The sequence below is a fragment of the Electrophorus electricus genome, chromosome 25, assembly GCF_041902795.1.
Source record: "Electrophorus electricus isolate QZ-2024a chromosome 25, ASM4190279v1, whole genome shotgun sequence".
Taxonomy (NCBI): domain Eukaryota; kingdom Metazoa; phylum Chordata; class Actinopteri; order Gymnotiformes; family Gymnotidae; genus Electrophorus; species Electrophorus electricus.
This window is the reverse complement of record NC_137521.1, coordinates 13,078,625-13,100,093: the sequence shown is the minus strand read 5'-3', so window position 1 is coordinate 13,100,093 and position 21,469 is coordinate 13,078,625. Positions and strand designations below refer to the sequence as shown.

General features: G+C 43.5%; 1 protein-coding gene across 8 annotated transcripts; it reads left to right on the top strand.

The window, feature by feature from the left end:
- Positions 1 to 6,405: 6,405 nt before the first annotated feature.
- nexn (nexilin (F actin binding protein)) lies at positions 6,406 to 21,170 on the top strand. Of its 8 annotated transcripts, none has more exons than XM_027026246.3 (15): positions 6,406 to 6,563; positions 8,199 to 8,561; positions 8,767 to 8,958; positions 9,514 to 9,598; positions 9,726 to 9,874; positions 12,421 to 12,624; positions 12,985 to 13,158; positions 13,911 to 14,096; positions 15,257 to 15,451; positions 16,219 to 16,263; positions 17,228 to 17,425; positions 18,944 to 19,165; positions 19,251 to 19,439; positions 19,604 to 19,967; positions 20,175 to 21,170. In XM_027026246.3, the coding sequence occupies exons 2-15, from the start codon at positions 8,280 to 8,282 to the stop codon at positions 20,186 to 20,188; spliced, it is 2,499 nt and encodes an 832-aa protein (XP_026882047.1). In that variant the 5' UTR covers positions 6,406 to 6,563; positions 8,199 to 8,279; the 3' UTR covers positions 20,189 to 21,170. The 8 variants fall into 8 exon arrangements, with proteins under 8 accessions (XP_026882047.1, XP_026882046.1, XP_026882050.1 ...); XM_027026245.3 differs by having other exon boundaries at positions 16,141 to 16,263; XM_027026249.3 differs by lacking the exon at positions 12,421 to 12,624 and having other exon boundaries at positions 16,141 to 16,263.
- The last annotated feature ends 299 nt before the right edge of the window (positions 21,171 to 21,469 follow it).

Below are 21,469 nucleotides of genomic sequence, written 5' to 3'. Positions count from 1 at the left end.
TCTCTCTCTCTCTCTCTCTCTCTCTCTCTCTCTCTCTCTCTCTCTCTCTGCTTAGAGAACAGTGGCGCTTTATTTGTTCACTGCTTTGTTATTTGACCAATTACTGGGGTATTTTGGATGTTTTTGTAACCAAAAAAAGAAACATTTTAACCGATAGAAAGAAAAAAGTCGTCGTAGTTCTATTCAAAATGTAGCACAAAAATTGTTAAAAGTCCTAAAACGCCACGGCTCTGAGACGGGTTTATTATTATTATTATTATTATGTGCATTTATACAGCGCCCTTTTAGCTTTACAAAAAGGGAAAACTGCGAATTAATGAATCGGGCGACGCGAGAAGAGACGAACGACGCACATTCACTGCAAGGCGAAGACCCTCAGCGTCAGCGTAGAGGAAACCCAGAAGTAACAGGTCTTATGGCGAGCGCGAAGAACAAAAACACCCCGCCTATTCCCTATAGAAATACTGATAATTATATTAGAATATTTCGGGGGATATAGGAAAACCTTCTTCTAAAGTAGGAGGTTTGCAGTAGTTCCTCAAAGACAAAATACATGAACGAAAGTACGAATGACATCTGAATAAAACTTGGAACACAATTTATCAGCAGTAAGTTTCATTTAGAACATAAGTTTCATATAAGATCTATGCACAGATTTATAACTGATCAACAGGTGAGCATTTTAAATATTTTAGAAGCATAAAAAGTCTCTCAGATCAGATAACAATCCAATTGCCCATTAGTTTCACACAAATCAGTTTCCACTATCCCTAGGGGGTGAGGAGCAGTGGAAATGAATTTGTTATAAAGAGTGGATACCAAGCACCGGGAAACATTAGCAGACTTTAATAGATTAGCTAAGTGGTGAAGTTCTGTGGGACTGTTCCATGGAACACCATAGTCCCACAGTGCAGCACAAAGTTTGAGACAGACAAACTTGGAAGAACCAGAGATGGAACAAGATCTTTTAAGTCATTAAATTATTTAAGTCCCTTGTTATCAAATATATGCTGGAAGTTAAATATATTCACCTTACACCACAGGGGAAAATGGTTTGCTGCCTGTTAGGAAAAACCCAGTTATTCCATATTGGAGAATGTCTATGAAATTGAATTGAACTACCAATACTCTAGTTCACTTGAGCTTCCCAGGTGTTACTGAGGTGTTCTCTTTCTGTAGTGTTTCACATAGCTTTAGAGGTTTTCATGTTATCATTTAATTACTGATGATTAATGTTCTCAAGGCAGTGCAAAGGAAAAGTAATAAAATTTTAATTTGAGAAAGGAAAGTATGCATATTAGCTAAAGATGGTAAAGAGTGGAGAGACAGATTTCTGCGTTTTTACCATTCCAAATAAACTCTTTACATAACTGATCTAAACACAGAGAGAGACACAAGGGGGATCGTTGAGAACTAAAAAAACATACATGGAAGGATATTCATTTTAATTACAGAAACTCTGCCATGAAGGGAACACTGTAACCCTGGGGTAGAAGGTGGTTGACAAATATAGCACATAGACAAATACTGAAATGTCTCTGTCTAGTGCCTTATACTGTTTGCATTCACACATTCAGCTGTTCTTCTCAAGAGAAACTCATATACATTTATCACACAGTGTGCGTTTCCATGGAGTTGAACGTGTGACCTTGGCATTGCTAGCAGCCTGCTCAACCTGCTCTACCAGTTGAGTTACAGGTGTACCATGCACTGGTTTATGTACACTGACAGGTGTACTATGCACTAGTTTCTGTACAATCACAGGTGTACTAAACACTGGTTTCTGTACACTGACAGGTGTACTATGCACTAGTTTCTGTACAATCACAGGTGTACTAAACACTGGTTTCTGTACAGTGACTGGTGTACCATGCACTGGTTTCTGTAGAGTGACAGGTGTACCATGCACTGGTTTCTCACTTGGTGACAGTTGTACAGTGATATACAGATCTTTTACCAGTGATCCCTGGCCATGAAAGCAGTACACAATCAATTGAACTGACACCCAACATCAAGAAGGGAGAAAAGTAGGAATGAATGAGAAAGGAGTCCAGATATCAATTAAACTATTAGGAACAACTATAGTGTAAATTGTACTAACACCAGTTTATAACAGAAAATACAGACAAATGAGATGGGAGCTGATCAGTAATGGCTTTGAACACAAAAATGGTTCAGTGTGTTTGTCTTCTGACTGATAATGGAGCTCTACTGGTTCTTTCATAAAGTTCACAAAGATGAGTAGGATGTCTAGCATGTAGGATGTCTGTGTTATGAATCTTAAAGCAGAATGATAAACAGAATCCAATAGATGCAAAGTTGGTTTTGAGGCATGTCTATCTAATCCATAAGTGTTAAGAAGGTAGCCTTTACCAATTTCTTTCTGCCTTCTTGATTAAATGAAGAACTATTCCTAAAATAAAACCTAAGCTTTTAAACTCAACTTTTTAAAACCATTTTTTTCAACATGTGATTAAAAGATAAATGATTGTCCAACATAAATCTCAGGTAATCCCAGTAAAACATGCTGAACTATGGTGGGGTACTGAGTAGTGGGTGAACATGCATGTTTAGTGTACCACTTTAGTGATAGAGCAGACTTCCTTACTCACTGCAGGCTCGCACCTTTCAGGATTCTGGATAGAGACTCTGCCCAGCATAGATGACATGTGGGCATACACCTCTGTTCAGAGGAATCAGCCCTGCCGAAGCCTTGAGATAAACGGTATAACAATATTAGTCCTGTTCTTTCTACACTCAAGCTTTTGGGTGCCTTCTTGTATTTAAAAGCACAGATCCTGGGGCCCCTGGTCGTAGCGTTTTCTGGTAATCTGAGGTGTTGATGCTGTCATTCATCTATTTCATGCATTCACTCAGGTTTGTTTCGATGATGTGGATGGAGTGCAGTGTTTCGGAGAGCCCTCAGGACTGTGGTCACCCTCTGACCCTCCCTTCTGCTGCTACAAGCAGACACCTGGCACATGTCTACTGATCATGGACTAGACCTGCTTAGCTGCGGCAAAGAATCTATGATGATGGCAAAAAATGTCCCAGTGCTGCCAGTAAATGAGCTGATGTTCTCATAGCCATTTAACCACCCCATCTACTCCTATGCATGCAGATAGAGCATGCCTAGCTACCGTAGACCCACTGAAAAGGCTGACATCTATACTGAACTACCTACATTGATCATATATGATTAAAGCGAGGACTGGTCACAAGGTGGGCTGCCCAAGGAGGACGCGTTCCCTCTGGAGTCTTGGTCCTCTCGAGGTCTCTTAAGGGAGTTTTTCCTAGTAACTTTCACCACTGGTTTGCTGAACAGGAATGTGGACCCAGACATTTGTAAAACTGTTTTGTGACAACGCATGTTGTAAGAAGTGCTATATAAATACATTTGCCTTTGATTTTACAGTCAAGGTACTAACAGACATACACATGGTTACCACTGCTCGCATTTCTGACAGAGAAAATGTAACTATTTGTTATGGATAAGATCTATGCTCTGTTGTGAGCAATAACTTGTAATTCGGGAGGCTTATGGAATTCTCATGCAGAAAGTAGTCTGCTGTACAACAATAATAACTATAGTTGACCACAAGGTGGCACCATCGTTTCTTCAGAAGTTAACGGCACTGACTTGATTTTTTAAACCAAAATGTCCTTTTAACAGAAGGCTAGCAGAAACACTACCTGGTGTAATCTTTTAGATTTAGATAAATTTGCTGTGTTTGAATATTACAGCTGTTTTGCCTTTTTGTAAAAATTATACTTACTTACACTGTTTTGAAAAAAAAAAAAAAAAAAATTAGGCTGGCGGTAGGATCCAGGATGGTGATAAGACTCGAATAACCAGAATAATCGTATATACCCGCCGCCTCGTATCTTTGTTTTGAAGCGGAGCTTTGAATCATTGGTAAATCGGTCCCGGCCGGCGGCGAGTCATCGTGTTGGGGGCCTTTTTTAGCCAGCCTCTGATGAGGCTCCTGTTAGTCCTGTAAGAAGATACAGGAGGATCAGGAGCTGTTTTTAGTTTTTGACCGTCATTTTGAGTGGGCCAGCACACGATGGCTGTGGCGGTGTTTTTGATTAGTTGATTTGCATGTTTTGGGATTGAAAACGCGTTTTATTTTAAAGTATAAAAAAGATAATTAAAATGTTAGTGTACATGCTGAAGGATCGGAAGGTTGGGCCAGGGTGTTTTTTGAATTGCTTTTTATCTTTTGTACATTTAGATCTTTAAACAAAGATGAACACAGAATGCTGGTTTGGTACAAAATGGAATTTAAGATTTTGTGAAGGACGAGCCCCAATTACATTTTGTTGTCAAGAAAAAAACGATCGTGTGTCCTATGCTGCAATGTTTAACGTGCGCTAGCAGGCCTTCAAAGTCAGATCCACTGTGGAAGAGGCCGTGGCAGCACGAGGTATTCCCTGTTCAGTGACCCGAGAAAAGCGTCGCAGAGGTAAAGCATTATGGGTCATGTAGTTACAGTTATAACTACAAAAAACAACAACAACAACAACAACCCACCATTAAAACTGAATAGTCTTTAATGAGTCCACAGAAGCCAGGATAGAATAACAGAAGAACGTAGTGTTTTGAGACTTTTCTGGAGGTGGCAGCTCTCTCTCTCTCTCTCTCTCTCTCTCTCTCTCTCTCTCTCTCTCTCTCTCTCTCTCTCTCTCTCTCTCTCTCTCTCTCTCTCTCTCTCTCTCTCTCTGTGTGTGTGTGTGTGTGTGTGAGCGTGAGAGAGAGAGTAAAGAACCTTGTAGGCTAGTTGAGCTGTCTCCATAGCTATGATCTGAGCCCACAGGTGGGAGGTTATTTCAGGAAGTCCCCTTGTTCTGCCCACTGCTCTTAGTGGCCTCTGGTCCAGGGACTTCACCCTGGCCTTAGGAGGGAAGGAACCCCCCTTCAACACTCTGCCCTGCCCCATGCCCAACTGTCTCTGAAGAGACAGTCCTCTGGAAATGTGGCAAAAGGATGCACACATGGACTCCTCTAGAGATGGTCTAAAATATGTTTCATTCTTGTTATTGTATTGTTAAAACATTTTTTGAGGGGTGTGTTATTTGAATGCTCTCTTGAAAGATCTTGAAAGGCAGTTCGAGTTGTTTTTTTCAGCTGTCATGTAGACTTACTCCATCCTGAAACATCTTTCCTTGGCAGTGTTAGTGTGCAGTGAGAGAGAGAGAGAGAGAGATGCATGCTGGGTCTCTCCTCAGGTTACAGAGCTACAGGCAGATGAGGGCTTTTCCACTCAGCTCTTAAAGACACCTGTCAGTGTCCTGCTTCAGACTGACACCCATCTGTGTGTCCTGCTTCAAACTGACACCTGTATGTGTGTCCTGCTTCAAAGTGACTTTCATCAAGGACACAATCGCAGAAGAAGAGTCACCATTCACTGAGATATCTAAAAATATGTCAAATGCTTAATGTTCAAAGAGAGTACATGAAATCATCTACTGTGACACATCTTTCCATGCACTGAAAAGGTTTCTATTACGGCCGTGTTCTCTCATCACTTTATCTTTGGTTAACCACATAGAGGGCAGGATGGTTTCCTGGATGATTTCACAATCGTAACTGTGCATGGAGCGTCCGCTCTGATGTGTCAGACGATCAGACTCAGCAGCTGCGAGCACAGGCCATCACTAGGATCTGGAGCAAATGGCTATACAACGGCTACCTCCGAAATGAGGACCTGACACCCAGTCCACTATGACAGGACATAATGGGTTTTTAAACACCGTAGTCCACCAAATGTGGAGAAGAGTCTTGTGTTGGGTTCAGTCGTTACACATCTCCGACACACTGAGAAGAAAGCTGCGTCACAACACAAAGCACACAAGTGAGGCAGGACTGTGGATACACCACAGGAATGTTTTGGTCAACTCCGGGTGCATGGACATGGGTGTCAGTGCTGACACCATAAACGGTTTGTGCATTCTGTCCTGCCTGCCTGAGGTATTCGGGTTATCACCCTGCCTGTGTATTGTCATCACCAGGAGGTCCAGTACTGGCCGGAATAGCATAGATAAGGTCTACCTCCCTCCCAAACAGCTCCCACAAACATACCCTGTGTTAATGAAGGTTCAGGACAGGCACATGTGGAATGTAGAAACACAACTCTCCAAACTGTGCTTCATATTTAGTAACTGAAATAAATATACATAAATAAAATGTAAAACAACAAAGAGGGATAGTTGAGAAAACGTAATCTACATCAAGTTCAGCTACATCTCGTAGAGTTTTAAAGTGGATGATGTTTCTAAATAATTAGTAGCAATGATGTCAACAAAGCCAAAAACGCGACAATCTAAGAGGAAGCGGGCTGAAAAGCGGGGGGGTGGGGGGTTGGGGGGGTCTTGACAGCTGGGATGGTGGTGACGCGTGCGGAATGCGGTAGCCGGCGACCATATATCGGTACGTTTATAGAACGCGCTAGTCGAAACGCAACTTCATCTGCCGTTCAGGCGACGGACAGAGCGCGCCGGTGAATAAGGATTACGGGTTTGGGAGACCTCTTATGAGATTCAAGAGGAGTGTAAGTGAAGAGGTAGGACTTTTTAATGACTCTTAACCAAGTTATTGAATTAGCTACTTATTAAAATAATTAACGGAAACGTAAAAAAAAAGTTCAGAGTTTAGTGTGTATGAGTGTGTTTGTTGATTAATTTAATCCATTACGTAAAAAGTCTAAAATACAGACAAAATCTGTATTTAAGATAAATGTACAGAATTGAAAGAACTCTCAGATAAGCAAAAATACTGGATAAGCTTAAATCTAAAAGTACATTCTTGCATTCATGAAAGAATGTGCTAAGAAGAATATGTGTTTAATAAGAGTTAAAGGTAACATGTAATGTGATAAATTAAGCCCCATAGGCTGATCATGACTAAGTTCATTTCAACTAACTACCCTGATTGGGTGACAGACAGATAATGTTCTTAAATAGGTAGACATCACATCTTATATGATGTGTTGAGCTAATATGAGCCAAACATTTTCCTCCAACACTTAAACAGGGTTTTGGGTGAAACCAACCAACCAACCAACCAAACAAAAACAAACAAACAGCCCAGCATCCCATACATGCTGGTTCAACATCCTTGTACATCCATTTCATTTTTGTATTAAGTTGAGTTAATGCAGAAATTCTTAGATACCAATATATCAGTATATCACTATTAACCTCAGCTGGTGTATCAAACAGATCTTGTCTAGGGAGCCTTGTATGTATTCTGTCTGTGGGTTTCCACATCACTGGGTATCGTGGCAGTACTAACTTACATATGTCATGCTGACTCTGGACAATTTGTAGGTTATATTGTAATAAATTAGTGTAATACACTATAGCACCTACAAGGAGACCCCCTATATGCCTTTCAATAAGAAACTAATAAACCACTGTCATAAATCTGTTTCACATTGAAAATTAAACTTAAAAACCCCTCAAATTCCACAAATATGACAAACACACCTGCCTGATGGATTTTACAGACGAGACTGATTCTGTGGTTGATATAACATTGTAGCCTTTTGGGACAAAAATAATTATCTGACAGAAGGTCCCAGAATTCTCTAGTTCAGAGTTGTCCTGTGTGTGTGTGTGCGTGTGTGTGTGTGTGTGTGTGTGTTGCTGACCTCCTCTCAGCCTCTCCACATAGTTGTCCTCAAAAATAGCCTGAGTCACATGGGCCTACACAGACAGGGGTTAAAATTAGGCTCTGCACGTTATACTGGGACTCAACCTGGGGCCTGGCCCATCAACTGCTACCCAGTGACACATCTCATAGATCACTGACTGAACCGCCAATCAGAGTGTGTGAAATGCAGTTTGATACAGAGCTGCACACCAAATGTTGTGTCACTGTACATGGTCTTCTAGCCAGCATACCAGATCATTGGTGAATCTCAGTGAGGGATTTTATTAGTAAATAAAATAAATACTGTAGTGCTTTTTTAGTTACACAACAAATATTTAGTAGAAATTACCTAGTTAATGAATTAACTAAATAAGTGATTAATGAATTTTATGTTTTGAACTTTGTTTCCTCAGTTTATGGCATTAGGGAATTGCTTACTGACCATACTGAACTAAAGCTTTTGGGTGGCTGTGTTCTGGTTCCTGTCTTGTGAGATTATGGTGGGTTGTTTTTTGTTTGTTTGTTTTTTTGCCACCCTGTTCAGGCGTCATCTGAAAGAACCAAGAGCCAACCCGTCATACTGTCTCACAGACGACGTGTTGCGTGTGACGACACCTGACGAAACATGACAGACCTTGCTGGCCCAGAGAAACTCAGCACAAAGGAGATGCTTGACGTGAACCGCTTGGCTCGAGAGGCAGACGTGAACGGTGAAGCAAACTTACCAGAGGAGACCAAATCTGCAGCGTCGAAAAAGACCGGCAGGGTGAGAAAGGGTGAGAGGGCCCAGAAGGACACAGAGGCCAGCATTACTGAGGTGGAAACAATGAACGACGTGGGAAACTTATCTGATGAAAAGGCAGAAAAGAATGTGGCCAACATGACAGACATTGCACTAAAACAAGAGGTGCGACATCCTTAACCTGTAGGACTTTTATTTTAAATTATATGAAAATATAATTACAATTGTACGGGTTAAGCATGTAAATATAATTCTGAATTTCACCACGTCATGTTTAAAGTGGCAAAATATGTTTCTATATTCATTTTCTCATTCAAATACCTCCTAATATTTTTCACTGTCCCTTTGTCCTTTTGTGTTATTTGTAAAGAAACTTCTGAATACCCGTAAACATGTGCAGAAGACCTATGTCCCTAAATTGGCCAAAGGGGACGTGAAGAGCAAGTTTGAGGCCATGCAGAAGGTCCGAGAGGACAGGAACCGCCAGAGAAGCCAGGAGGAGCAGAAGAAACGCAAGGAGCAGTACATCAAAGAGAGAGAGCGGATTCGCAAAAAGCAAATAGTCAGTACACACACCATCACCATGACTCGGAACTCGACACTGTAAAGCGCTAGCTTCCTGTGGGTGTGATAAAGTCTACCAATCCTTGCCTGGGTGACAGTGAGTCAGTCCAATCAGAATCCCCACTGCAGGTCATATGTGCCAGCTCCCTGTGTGCCAATACACACAGACATATCTTTAGAGATATTAATACAGGTCTCTGTGATTTGTTTAGGACCAGATATCAGTAAACACAAATTCCAGACATAGTTAATGTGATACACTCAAGTTTACTTGCAGGAATCTTTTTTAAACAAACAAAATTCTCAGTAGTGCCTTGAACGCCTTCCAGTAGTGGGTGTGGCAAAGACCGCTGATGCCTACCTGGGTCACAGTGCGATGTCCAATCAGAACCTCTTCTGCAGGACATATATGCCTGCTAGTCCTGCTCTTACCAGGATTATGATTGGCTGGGCTGTCTGGGAGCAATATGGTTTCCGCCATGGCAGCCAGGTAAATCAGATAATCCTGAGATTATTTTTCTAACCTCGCAAGTCCGCGTCTGATCCTCCTCAGATGAAAGAGCTGCTCACCTCCAGTGATGAAGAGGAGGAAGTGAAACCAGCCAAGCCTGAGAAGTCATACGTGCCCAAAATCACAGGTGGGTCACAGGAAACGACAGCGAGGCTTCAGAAATGATCTCTGGATCTCTGGACCTACAACAACGGCATGGCTGCATCTTTGGCTTGGTTAACACCACCAATCGTCCTGTTTGGCTGCATCCACAGGCAGCGTGAAGGGGAAGTTCGCTGAGATGGAGAAGCATAGACAAGAGGATGAAAGAAAGAGGACAGAAGAGGAGAGGAAGAAGCGACTGGTGCAGGAGACCCTGGAGAAAGCCAAGATCCAGAAAGAGCTTGCCAAGAGAGCAGAACAGGTGAGGCCATGTGGTTAGTCAGTCGGGTTAAATAGTGTGGTTAGATACTGTGGTTAGTCAGTGTTAATAGATACTATGGTTAGTCAGTGTGGTTAGGTAATGTGGTTAGATACTGTGGTTACTCAGTGTGACTAGATAGTGTGGCTAGTCAGTGTGGTTAGATACTGTGGCTAGTCAGTGTGGTTAGATACTATGGTTAGTCAGTGTGGTTAGGTAATGTGGTTAGATACTGTGGTTACTCAGTGTGACTAGATAGTGTGGCTAGTCAGTGTGGTTAGATACTGTGGCTAGTCAGTGTGGCTAGTCAGTGTGGTTAGATACCTTTGATTTTACCTTCATCATTTTGATAACACAGGGCTGGTATTCTCAGTGGGAAGAGATCATTATAATTATACATGGCAGTTTACTTCAGTCCATTTGAAGATCTACTTGCGCCAACCATTTCAAAACTTTGGAATTTCTCTGGAATTACACCTGGCTGGGTAGGAAGATTAACCCCTTCAGTACACCAATGCGCTTGCAATGATGTAACACCTTCCTTGCAATGTTTCATTTTTCATTCGTAATGCTTTATTGGCATGTCTGTGATTGTACACTTTTGTCAAAGCAGTACAAAATTTAAAGTGATAAGTACACAGGAGGGAAAAACATATGGCTGTCTATTCAGTGGTCTCCAACGTGGGCCCAGGCGATGACACTGGCAGCCTACTGGGTGAGCAACCACACGCTAATGATGGCGGACCCGTGTGCCAAACAGTTCGATCGTAGAACCGGGAAAACAAGAAAAGTAAATAACCAAAGGTGGGGATTTGAACCCTGGCTGCTTTGTTGCAAGGCAAACAAATACCCGCTAGGCTGCGGAAGCTATAAAACTACCTCTGTGTATATCGCCCTTCAAAGGAATGGAGGACAACAAAGCGTGGGAAAAGCGAGAGCCAAGGATGCCATGGGAGGAATGGCAGCCCCTGTGCACTGGGGAAAACTTCCCAAACAAAGCCAGAAAAACAGGGAGGAACTGTAACGGCTATGGGAAGCCTTGGGAGAGAGACAGACTCGAGAGGGGAACACTGGAGAGGGGAGGGGACGTGTAAAAACACAGACACCCTCGCAGAGCAGAATAGAGGTGTAGCACAAGGGCTCACAGACCTCAATACCCAAAGTTACCAGCTAGGCACTGGGCTCAAAACTTTAGCAAAGACCCAGCAGTGAGTGACTGGGTCACTGGGCTTATATAGATCTAGCCAAGCTGTTGGGCATCAAGCCTGATTAGTAGTGTGCCTGACTCAAGGCCTCCCTCTGGTGGCTGGAGGGGGCCACGACCTTTACAGATCTAGACATACAGTGCTGTTAGCTATTGTCTGGTATTGTTTATTGCACATATTGTTGTCTGAACTTATATGTGTTTTGTACTTCTAGTCATCAGCAGTGATCCCTGTTTTTCTACAGTAATCTAGATCATTGGTATATTGGGCTCTAACCTACATTACTGTACTGTATAATGTAAATGTAAGGTAACGTACTGTACACTGGCCCAGAACACACGAATGCCATTATGAGAGAAGGTTTTGTGATCAATGAAATGGGTGGATAAATGATAGAATGGCTCCAGTACTGCATAGGAAACCATGCTCATTTCTTGATGATGAGCTGTGGTATTGGGTTTCATGTACAAGACTTCTACAGTATGTTACAGCAGCCAGTTGAAGGTACAGTCTGGTTACACAGCATTGTCCTTTTTCAGGAGATTAATATCAGCAAATAAATGTTAGTTTATTTGGGAGTCACCTCTTCCTACAAGCTTGTTTGTTTTAAGACAATGTGGCAGTGACTTACCAGTTGTCTCTGTTACCTGGTGAGGTGTCAACACCAGCATGGTGGTACGTTTCGGAGCCGAGAAGTCCAGAGACAACAGCCACGGGCATGTGCAGACGTCATGTGACTGGCAGCTGTTTCCCACACAGACTAAAATGGGCAATGGCCAGGCAGCCACTTTTCTGGAGCAATCAGACTCTTCTATCTTGGACAAACTTGCTGCAAACAATGGCAGCTGGGCTAAGGAATGGCCCCTCCTGCCAGTCCTTATCTGTAGTCTGTCTGGATATCTGAGTGTGCTGACACAGTATGCGCACAGGAATGCAAATGTATTTTAATAAATCCTCAACATGACGTAAGCAGACAAGGTGTCTGTGTGCCTTAGAAACGGTGTGTACTTAGTAGTTTTTATTTTTAGTCAGAGCCAGTCATGTTACTTTTATTTATTTATTTTTACATTTATGGCATTTATCTGACACTTTTAAAGTGACTGACAATTCTGACTGAACACATCTTGAGTAATTGAGGGTTAAGGGTCTTGCTAAGGGGCCCAACAGTGGCAACCTTCTGATTACTAGTCGAGTACCTTAATCACTGCCCACATGATAACCTATTCTTTCTGAGGACTGTAATTATAGAAATTTGTTTTATGTAGTCACTTGCCTGTGTGTATACATTTTATATTACTCCATAAAGACATCAGTCATGATTCATTGTCCCGGGACTGGAACTAGGAAGGAGACAACAGCCTCCTGGTCCAAGTGGTGCCGGCAAAAGCACAGAAGCAGCCCGGAAAGATCCGGATGAACTTTGAGGACCTGGAGAGGAGCCGAGCAGAGGATCTGAAGAAGAGGAGTGAGGAGGAGAAGAAGAAGAGATACGATGAGAATCGGCAATCATTCCGAGAAGCCAAGCGCCGATCCGTAGCCACGAACCAGGTTCACCTTCAGCTCTGATCATGCTACCGTGTATACGGATTCACAACTTGCTACTAAGTTGTGGTAATTGACTAAGAGATGACTACACTCGATGAAGTGTCAAATTAAATGACACACAACGTTAAAACTGTCTCACCGAAACAGGACCCATCTAAAGAAACCTTGTTTATACTTTCAATGAGATTGGGGAGTGCTACATTTTTTACAAAGAAACATTTTAGTTGATTTAACTGTTGAGAGATATAATAGCGATCACGGTTCCTTTAGTTCAGCTGCTAGAGCTGCTTGCTGTTGTTAGCATTTCAGAGTCATGAGCTCAATTCTTCCCCGTAGCAGACATGATTCATTCTGGCTTCCCAGGATGATGAGGATCAGCGAAAGGAGCAGGAGAGGGCGACCCCGGGCAAGTTACGGCTGACCTTTGAGGAGCAGGAGAAGGAGAGACAGGAACAGCAGAAGAAGCACACGGAGGAGGAAGCTCGCAGGAGGCTGCAGGAGGAAAGGAGGGCCTTTGATGAGGCCAAGCTTGAGATGGTACGTTCCTGTCTGCACCCAAGGCATGCTTAGGATGGTACGTTCCTGTCTGCAAACCAAGGCATGCTTAGGATGGTACATTCCTGTCTGCAAACCAAGCAAGCTTGAGATGGTACGTTCCTGTCTGCTTCCAAGGGAAGCTTAGGATGGTACATTCCTGTCTGCAAACCAAGCAAGCTTGAGATGGTACGTTCCTGTCTGCTTCCAAGGGAAGCTTAGGATGGTACATTCCTGTCTGCAAACCAAGCAAGCTTGAGATGGTACGTTCCTGTCTGCTTCCAAGGGAAGCTTAGGATGGTATATCTCTATCTGCAACCAAGGCAAGCTCAGGCTGGTATATCCCTGTTGGCACCCAAGGCAAGCTTGGGATGGTATGTCCCTGTCTGCTTCCAGGCCTGCTGGGCTGTCTGACCTGTGACTCACACCTAACAATTTTATATTGTTTCAATGAAAACTGTCACTCTGGAGTGATATAACTCACATTTTCAAGAAACACAGAAGAAAGTGGGTTGGTGGCAGTCTGTTGAAGATCCTATTAAATCTAACTTGAAATGTTGTTTTTTATCACTGGATGTCATGTTTGCAATGAGTATCTGATTTTCAGTCAGTTTTAAATGTTCCCTCACTATTTTAATGTATTCAAAACAAGCCAGAATACAGTTAGTTAGTTGATGTTATTTGACTTGTCTAAAAAAATCTAGAAGCTCTAAATTACTGACTGGTGTGGGTGTCCCGTTGTTGTGGTTGTTCAGTCTCAGGATGACGAGGACATGAACGAACAGGACGCGAAGGAGGAGGTCCGTCCAGGGAAACTGAGGCTCAGCTTTGAGGATCTGGAGCGGCAGAGGGTGGAGGAAGAACACAAACGAGTGGAAGAGGAGAGGAAGAGACGCATCCTGGAGGAGAGGAAGGCCTTTGCTGAGGCCAGGAAGAGCATGGTCAGTTCAGCTGTGCTCACACCTCAGATCACCTCAAACATGTGGAATGTTCACGACCCATTAAAGGGATGGTCTGACCAAATAGGCCAATTTGGCTATCCACGATTAAAAGCTACTAGCCATCAAGTCGCATGAATTGGCTAACTGCTAACTGTTCTAGGCCTTTAATCATTAGACCTGTTAGCATTCTTGTTAATATACTGCTTTCAAGCCACAGCTGTACCCATATCACACCATGATGTTGTTCCTAACAGAGGCGAGTGGTCAGAGTACGTACTCTGTTACAATGCACAAAGTACAGATAATGCATATTTTTCTGTTGCCCTGTGAATAAATGTATGTCATGGCTGAGAGAACAATAATCTCCTCAACACTGAAAATGTGTTACTTACTCAAATGATGCTGGGTAAAGGTAGCTTAACACCAAGTTGTGTTGAGTTGTGGCTAAAGGTCTTAGATACACTCTTATGTGTCACTGAGTTTCACCAAAGTCTGTGTAGGCAAGTCTGTCCACTTGGCAGCCATCTTGGCAATGCCTCTGGACAGTTTCAAATTGTTTCAAATACATATTTCAAATCACTGGTAAAAGCTGAAAAGAAAGAGAAAAGAGATCCCAGTTTTTCCCCAAACACGCAAAAAAGTAGATTTTTTTCCAGGTTGTTCCAGCTTCTATGCATGTGCAAATCTCCGCAACAAGAGGGACAAAGATTTGAAGGCATGGAACCTAGAATACGACAGGCCTATCTCTTTCATGGTTATTCCTTTACTGACAAGGCGACTGGTTCTTTTTATTGAAGACTGGGCTTCCACAATGTTAGGAGGTTTCCCCCTTCATTTTTTAACCAGTAGCTTGTCTCCTCATATTATAATGTCTCTGCTTTCACTGAGTCTCATCTGTCATCTGAGGTTTAACAGTCAGGAAGTGTGGGCTTCAAACAAGCCCAGGCTGCATGTGAATAACACAATATCCCAAACATCTGCATTGTTTAAAGAGATTAAAAACAGTAAACAACCTGCATGCACAATGTCTTTACATCTTCCTTTACAAGACGCCTCTCACGATGACGTAAAGAGGCTGAGAACTTTTCAGAGGTCCCCAGTCCTTCCTGTGCGCAGGTGCACTTGTGATCTGCAAGGTGCCCATCTTTCTCCGCTTGCAGGTCTTAGATGAGGACCAGGATGTCCTGCTAGCCGCGATGAGCACGGACACCGGGGCCGAGCCTGGGAAGCTGGTCGTTAGCTTCGAGGAGCTGGAGAGGCACCGGCGTGAGGAAGAGCAGAGGAGGAAAGAGGAGGAGGCCAGGCATCGCCTGGAGGAGGAGAAGAGGTTGTTCGCCGAGGCGCGCAAGAACATGGTACAGGGCTGACAGGGTGGCCAAGGGACCTGCACTGAGGGGTTTGTGTGGGTCTGGCAGCATGGTGCTGCTCTCCACGTGCCTGCATTAGCTAATCGAGCTAAGATAAACCGAGCATGTCGGAAATGGCCTTCTACTCACTGTAGTGCTCTACAGCTTGTAATAACAGCTCTTGCGCCCTGTGTACTGTACTAGATGGGGCCGTGATTTCCGTTATATAGCCAGGAATGCCCAGTCCTGGTGGTCCTGGACCCTAACCTAACCCAACCTGCTCTAACCCTCAGACAATCCCAGACCACTGATTACGTAGATCAGGCAAGTTGGAACTAGAGTCTACGGAAGGCCAGCACATGAAGAGAATGAGTGGGTGTAACCATGATGACAATTTCATGCATTTTTAAAAGGTTTTGCTTGTTTGTCTCTCTGGATATGATCATAACTTTTCCTAAATGTAACACAAGCGTAGTGGGTGTCACTGCATGATGTCTGTTTGCTCTGCATGGTACCATATCATCTGAGCGCACAAGTTGTTACTCAGTATTTTCTAGATACATAGATAGATACCTTTGTTGTTATTGCACAGAGTGCAGCGAAACTGAGCAAGCAGGAATCCCAGTAGTGCTCACACATAGCAAACACAGATTTACCCTTAACACAAAGTTCCTAATTCAAATTACCTTTTTTAATAGCAAACATCAACACCTCTCATGAAAGTGTGCTCAGATGGTATACCTGCAATGCTTCTCTGTTCTGCTGTGTTTCCGAAGAGCCTGTCCCCGGATCAGGAAAACATGACTGCGTTTCGAGAAGAAGTAAGGCACCTTTTCAGATGAAAACTGGTACACTGTGACATGATATGATCCAAAAATAGGCCGCACTCCGAAAAGTTTTTTTTTTCTAAATTTCCTTCTAACACACTAAATCCACAAACGGAATCAAGGATAAAAACCGTCAGACAGTGCTCATATAATCTGTAATATATTTAGCTGAGGTGAACGATACCAGTGAGCTGGTGGTTGGAGTGTTATGTACACGCTGATGAAGGCCTGAGAACATTTGTGTTTGGGTCCAACAAATGTATTGCAGATTATTTGAGTGCTGTCCAATTGTTTTTATCATTAAATGTAGAAATTACCAGCACACTTGGACATAACCAGTTTATAACACAGTGCTTGATATTTGGCACACTGATATGAAACTACTTGACAGCAGTCAGAGTAGAACAAGAGGCTCTGATGTTTTATTTCATGCTGGTCGGTGCATGACCTGGTTTTGTTTATTCATCGTGTTTTACCAGAATGAGTGTCTGATCTATGTGCTTGATGATTTAAAAGTCATTTGCTCTTATAGTTTTAATATCAGTTTTATGAGCACAATACACAATTATGTAATTGCGCAATGCACAATTATGACTGTAGCTGCATGTTCAAATGTGTAAATGGTTTGTAAATTTAGTTCATTTTCTTATGAAAACATATGTAGCCACAAATCATTGTACAGATAATTCAGCATATTTACAGATAATTCATCATATTTACAGATTATTCAGCATGCAATACTTACTGTTTCTAAGTGAACATTTTAATATGAGCAAAGAGGAGAGTTTGGGATAAAATGCAAAAGCCCTAGGTAAGCGTGACTGATTGGATGACTGGAGGGAAGGGAAACTAATACACTGAGCGGGTCACACAGGTCACGCAGGTCATAAAGGTCATGCAGGTCATGCAGGTGCCTGCTTGCGCTGATGGGCTGCACGTGTTCGTCTGTGCTGGACAGGCCCTGGATGAGGACGATGGCAGCCTGGTGAGAACCGAGTCACATGAAGCAGTGCATCCTGGGAAACTGGAGATCAACTTTGAGGAGTTGCTGAAGATGAAGGAAGAGAAAGAAAGGAAGAGGAAACAGGAAGCACGGCGTAAGAAAATGGAGATGGAGAAGAAAGAGTATGAACAGCTGCGGCAAGAAATGGGAGAGGTGAGGAGACGTGTGCGGTTAAGACAAACACCACATCTAGAGGTGAGGAGACGTGTGCGGTTAAGACAAACACCACATCTAGAGGTGAGGAGACGCGTGCGGTTAAGACAAACACCACATCTAGAGGTGAGGAGACGCGTGCGGTTAAGACAAACACCACATCTAGAGGTGAGGAGACGCGTGCGGTTAAGACAAACACCACATCTAGAGGTGAGGAGACGCGTGCGGTTAAGACAAACACCACATCTAGAGGTGAGGAGACGCGTGCGGTTAAGACACAAACACCACATCTAGAGGTGAGGAGACGCGTGCGGTTAAGACACAAACACCACATCTAGAGGTGAGGAGACGCGTGCGGTTAAGACAAACACCACATCTAGAGGTGAGGAGACGCGTACGGTTAAGACAAACACCACATCTAGAGGTGAGGAGACGCGTGCGGTTAAGACAAACACCACATCTAGAGGTGAGGAGACGCGTGCGGTTAAGACACAAACACCACATCTAGAGGTGAGGAGACGCGTGCGGTTAAGACACAAACACCACATCTAGAGGTGAGGAGACGCGTGCGGTTAAGACACAAACACCACATCTAGAGGTGAGGAGACGCGTGCGGTTAAGACACAAACAACACATCTAGAGGTGAGGAGACGCGTGCGGTTAAGACACAAACACCACATCTAGAGGTGAGGAGACGCGTGCGGTTAAGACACAAACACCACATCTAGAGGTGAGGAGACGTGTGCGGTTAAGACACAAACACCACATCTAGAGGTGAGGAGACGCGTGCGGTTACACTTACAGCATTTAGCTGACACTTTTTATCCAAAGCAACTTACAACTGTGACTGAGTACAACCTCAGTAATTGAGGGTTAAGGGTCTTGCTTAGGGGCCCAATAGTGGCGGGACCTGAACCAATAACCTTTTAATTACAAGTCAAGTACCTTAACCACTAAGCTACCACTGCTAAGACACAAACAGCACATCTACAGCATGGTCACAATGCCAAGCCTGCTCTTCTGTGTCCTCGATGCTTGGTGGATATGCAGTGGTGGGTTTCTGGGTGGTCCTCGGGAGAGAAAGGGTGGGTTGTCGGGTGGGTTTCTATGAGGGCAGGGAGGGATGTTGGGAGGGGGCATTTGGGTAGGCAAGATTGTGGGATTGTTGGGGAAAATAAAGATGAAGATACCTGTGTGTTTTTAATTCTCTGTAACTACATTTAAAAAAACCTTGTTCTGTATTGCATGACACCATAAAGACTCTCAAACTATTAAAGTAATTAAATCTATACTGATCAAACTCTTCTCTTGTGAATTAAAGATTTAAATATAAAAAAGGAAAGAAAAATGTATAATATAATTCTGTCTTTTCCATGTGTGTAATCAGTATTTTACAGCCCAGGTCACGAGGGATGTGAAGACATTTACCTGAACACCTGTGCGCTCTGACAGCTCATCCAGGAGTGTTGAGATATGTGTTAGATTTCACATGTGATCCATCGTTGCTGTCTGTTCCAGGAGGAGATCAACGAGAGCTCAGAGGTGGTGAGCACGGAGTATGAGGAGCTCACGAAGCTGAAGAGAACTGGTACCATCCAGGCCAAAAACCTGAAGGTCAAGTTTGAGAAGATCAAGCAGCTGACTGATGAGGAGATCCAGAAGAAGATCGAAGAGGAGAGAGCGAGGAGGAAGGCCGTTGACGAGGAGATCAAAGTGCGCGAAGCTGAGCGCTGCATGGAGGTAGGGCCTCCTAGGAGTCCTCAGTGCCGGGTTTCACCTTCACACACACAAAAGACGAGGGATGTGTTTTCGTGCGGTTCCGCAGGACGAGGACGAGGACAGGCAGGATCGCATTAAGGTGGAGGATGCGCCGTTCAGGCAGAAGGTGGACATGCGCGCGCGGTTCCAGCAGATGGCCAGGGCTCGGGAGGAAGAGGAGAAGAGGCGGATCGAGGAGCAGAAGCTGCAGAGGATGCAGTTTGAACAGCAAGAGATCGACGCCGCGCTCCAAAAAGTACGTCGCTGCCTCACGGCTGACCCGCCCACGCCAGAGTGCTGGGACCGCACCACGCCGCTGACGCATCCTGCGCGCTGCTCACGCTTCACATTCTGTGCCACCATGTTTTCTTTTTACCGAATCCGTCATAACGTTAAATGCTTTGCCATGTGTCTTGTCAGAAAAGGGAGGATGAGGAAGAGGAAGAGGGGAGCATCGTCAACGGCTCGGCGGCCTACGAAGACGAGGAGGAGCACAACCGTTCGGGCGCGCCGTGGTTTAAGAAGCCCCTTAGGAACCAGTCAGTGGTAGACGCCGAGCCAGTGCGCTTCACGGTGAAGATCACGGGCGAGCCCAAACCAGAGGTGACCTGGTGGTTCGAGGGGGAGCTGCTGCAGGACTGTGAGGACTACCAGTACATCGAGCGAGGCGAGACCTTCTGCCTCTACCTGCCCGAGACCTTCCCCGAGGACGAGGGCGAGTACATGTGCAAGGCCGTGAACAGCCGGGGCACTGCCGCCAGCACCTGCATCCTCACAATTGAAAGTAAGGTCGTGATCCACGTCCATAACCCCGCCCACGTCCATAACCCCGCCCACGTCCATAACCCCGCCCACGTCCACAACTAACCTGCTGCCTGCTCAGTTCTGTTCTCCTATTACTAACCACAACAGTATGTCTTTCCTCATTCATCAGCTAGACTCCTCTTACTCAGGCTTACGATGCTGTCTGTCTCTCTCTCTCCTTTTCCAGCTGAGGATTACTGATGTGCCCTGTCTTCTCCAGAACTTTCTCCACCTTTTTCTCTCTGATTTGTAAGGATTTCATATCTCATGGTCGGGCCAAAACCCCCCCCCCCAAAAAAAAAACAAGTAGGATGTGAGCTGTATTTTTTTTTGCCATTCCTCCCAAGGCAATGCTCGCTGATCAAGTGCCAAGTGTTGTTTACACTTGTTTACGGAAGCTGTACTTACTCTGTATTGATTTTATGTGTTTTGGATGAATTTGTGCCAAAACCAATGTGCTGTTCTACCATAAGTTAGACGACACATTATCAAAAATGAGTTATTTCAACAATAACAAAAATAGATTTTTAAAGTCTTTCTATTGCATCAGAGTCAACCGAACATCTAATAGAGTGACAAAGAAAGCCAGGAAGCATTTGTCATTTAAACAAATATTTTACACACATCACATTTACTTACCGTGGTCAGCAACAATTAATAAAAATGCCTGCAACATTACACAGCCTATTGGCCCACTGCTAGAGAAAGATAAAATGGACCAGTCTCAAATTTGGATCCAACACAGACTGAGACAGTATCATTTGATCTGCCTCCAGCTGTGGTGTGAATGTTCTACTGAGTGCCATGATGAACCCCAGGTTCTAGGTTCTCCCCTCCAGGTTCTAGAGATTCTTCTTTGATTATCCTCTTGATGTCGTTCAGGTACCATAACGGATAGTGGATAATAGTGGATTATTTCATCAATATTTTGTTCTATTTTTATTTCAAAAAGGAGTAATATCATTTACATTTTCAGAACAACTCTAATTCAGATTTATTTCACTGTGTAATTTAATTTTCTGAATTATTGTTCACATTTTCATATCCCCATGTGTTTTTATGTTAAAGCAAAAAGTACTGGGAGTACTTCGTAAACACTCTGCTAAAGTTTGCATAAAGTGATTTTAGTATAGAAAAACTTTGTGATTTGTAAACTTATAATAAAATAAATAAAACACTTAAATGGCTTCTGTGATTAATACAAACGTTTCTATTACATACTGTCATTTCTGTTAGAACAATAAAAGTATTTTCAATTTGCCAGTGCATATGAATATACATTAGACTGTGTATTTGTACTTTCAGAAATAGGATATTTTTGTTTTACCCATAACGCACCATATCAGAATTAAATTTCTCCTGATATTAATGATGCTGCCTTTCAGACAGCCTGGCAGTCGAAATGAGGAACATACAGCCTGCCTTCTTCTACGACCCAAGAGACTTATGTCTCCCACAAGGTGGCGCTGTGATATCAAACTA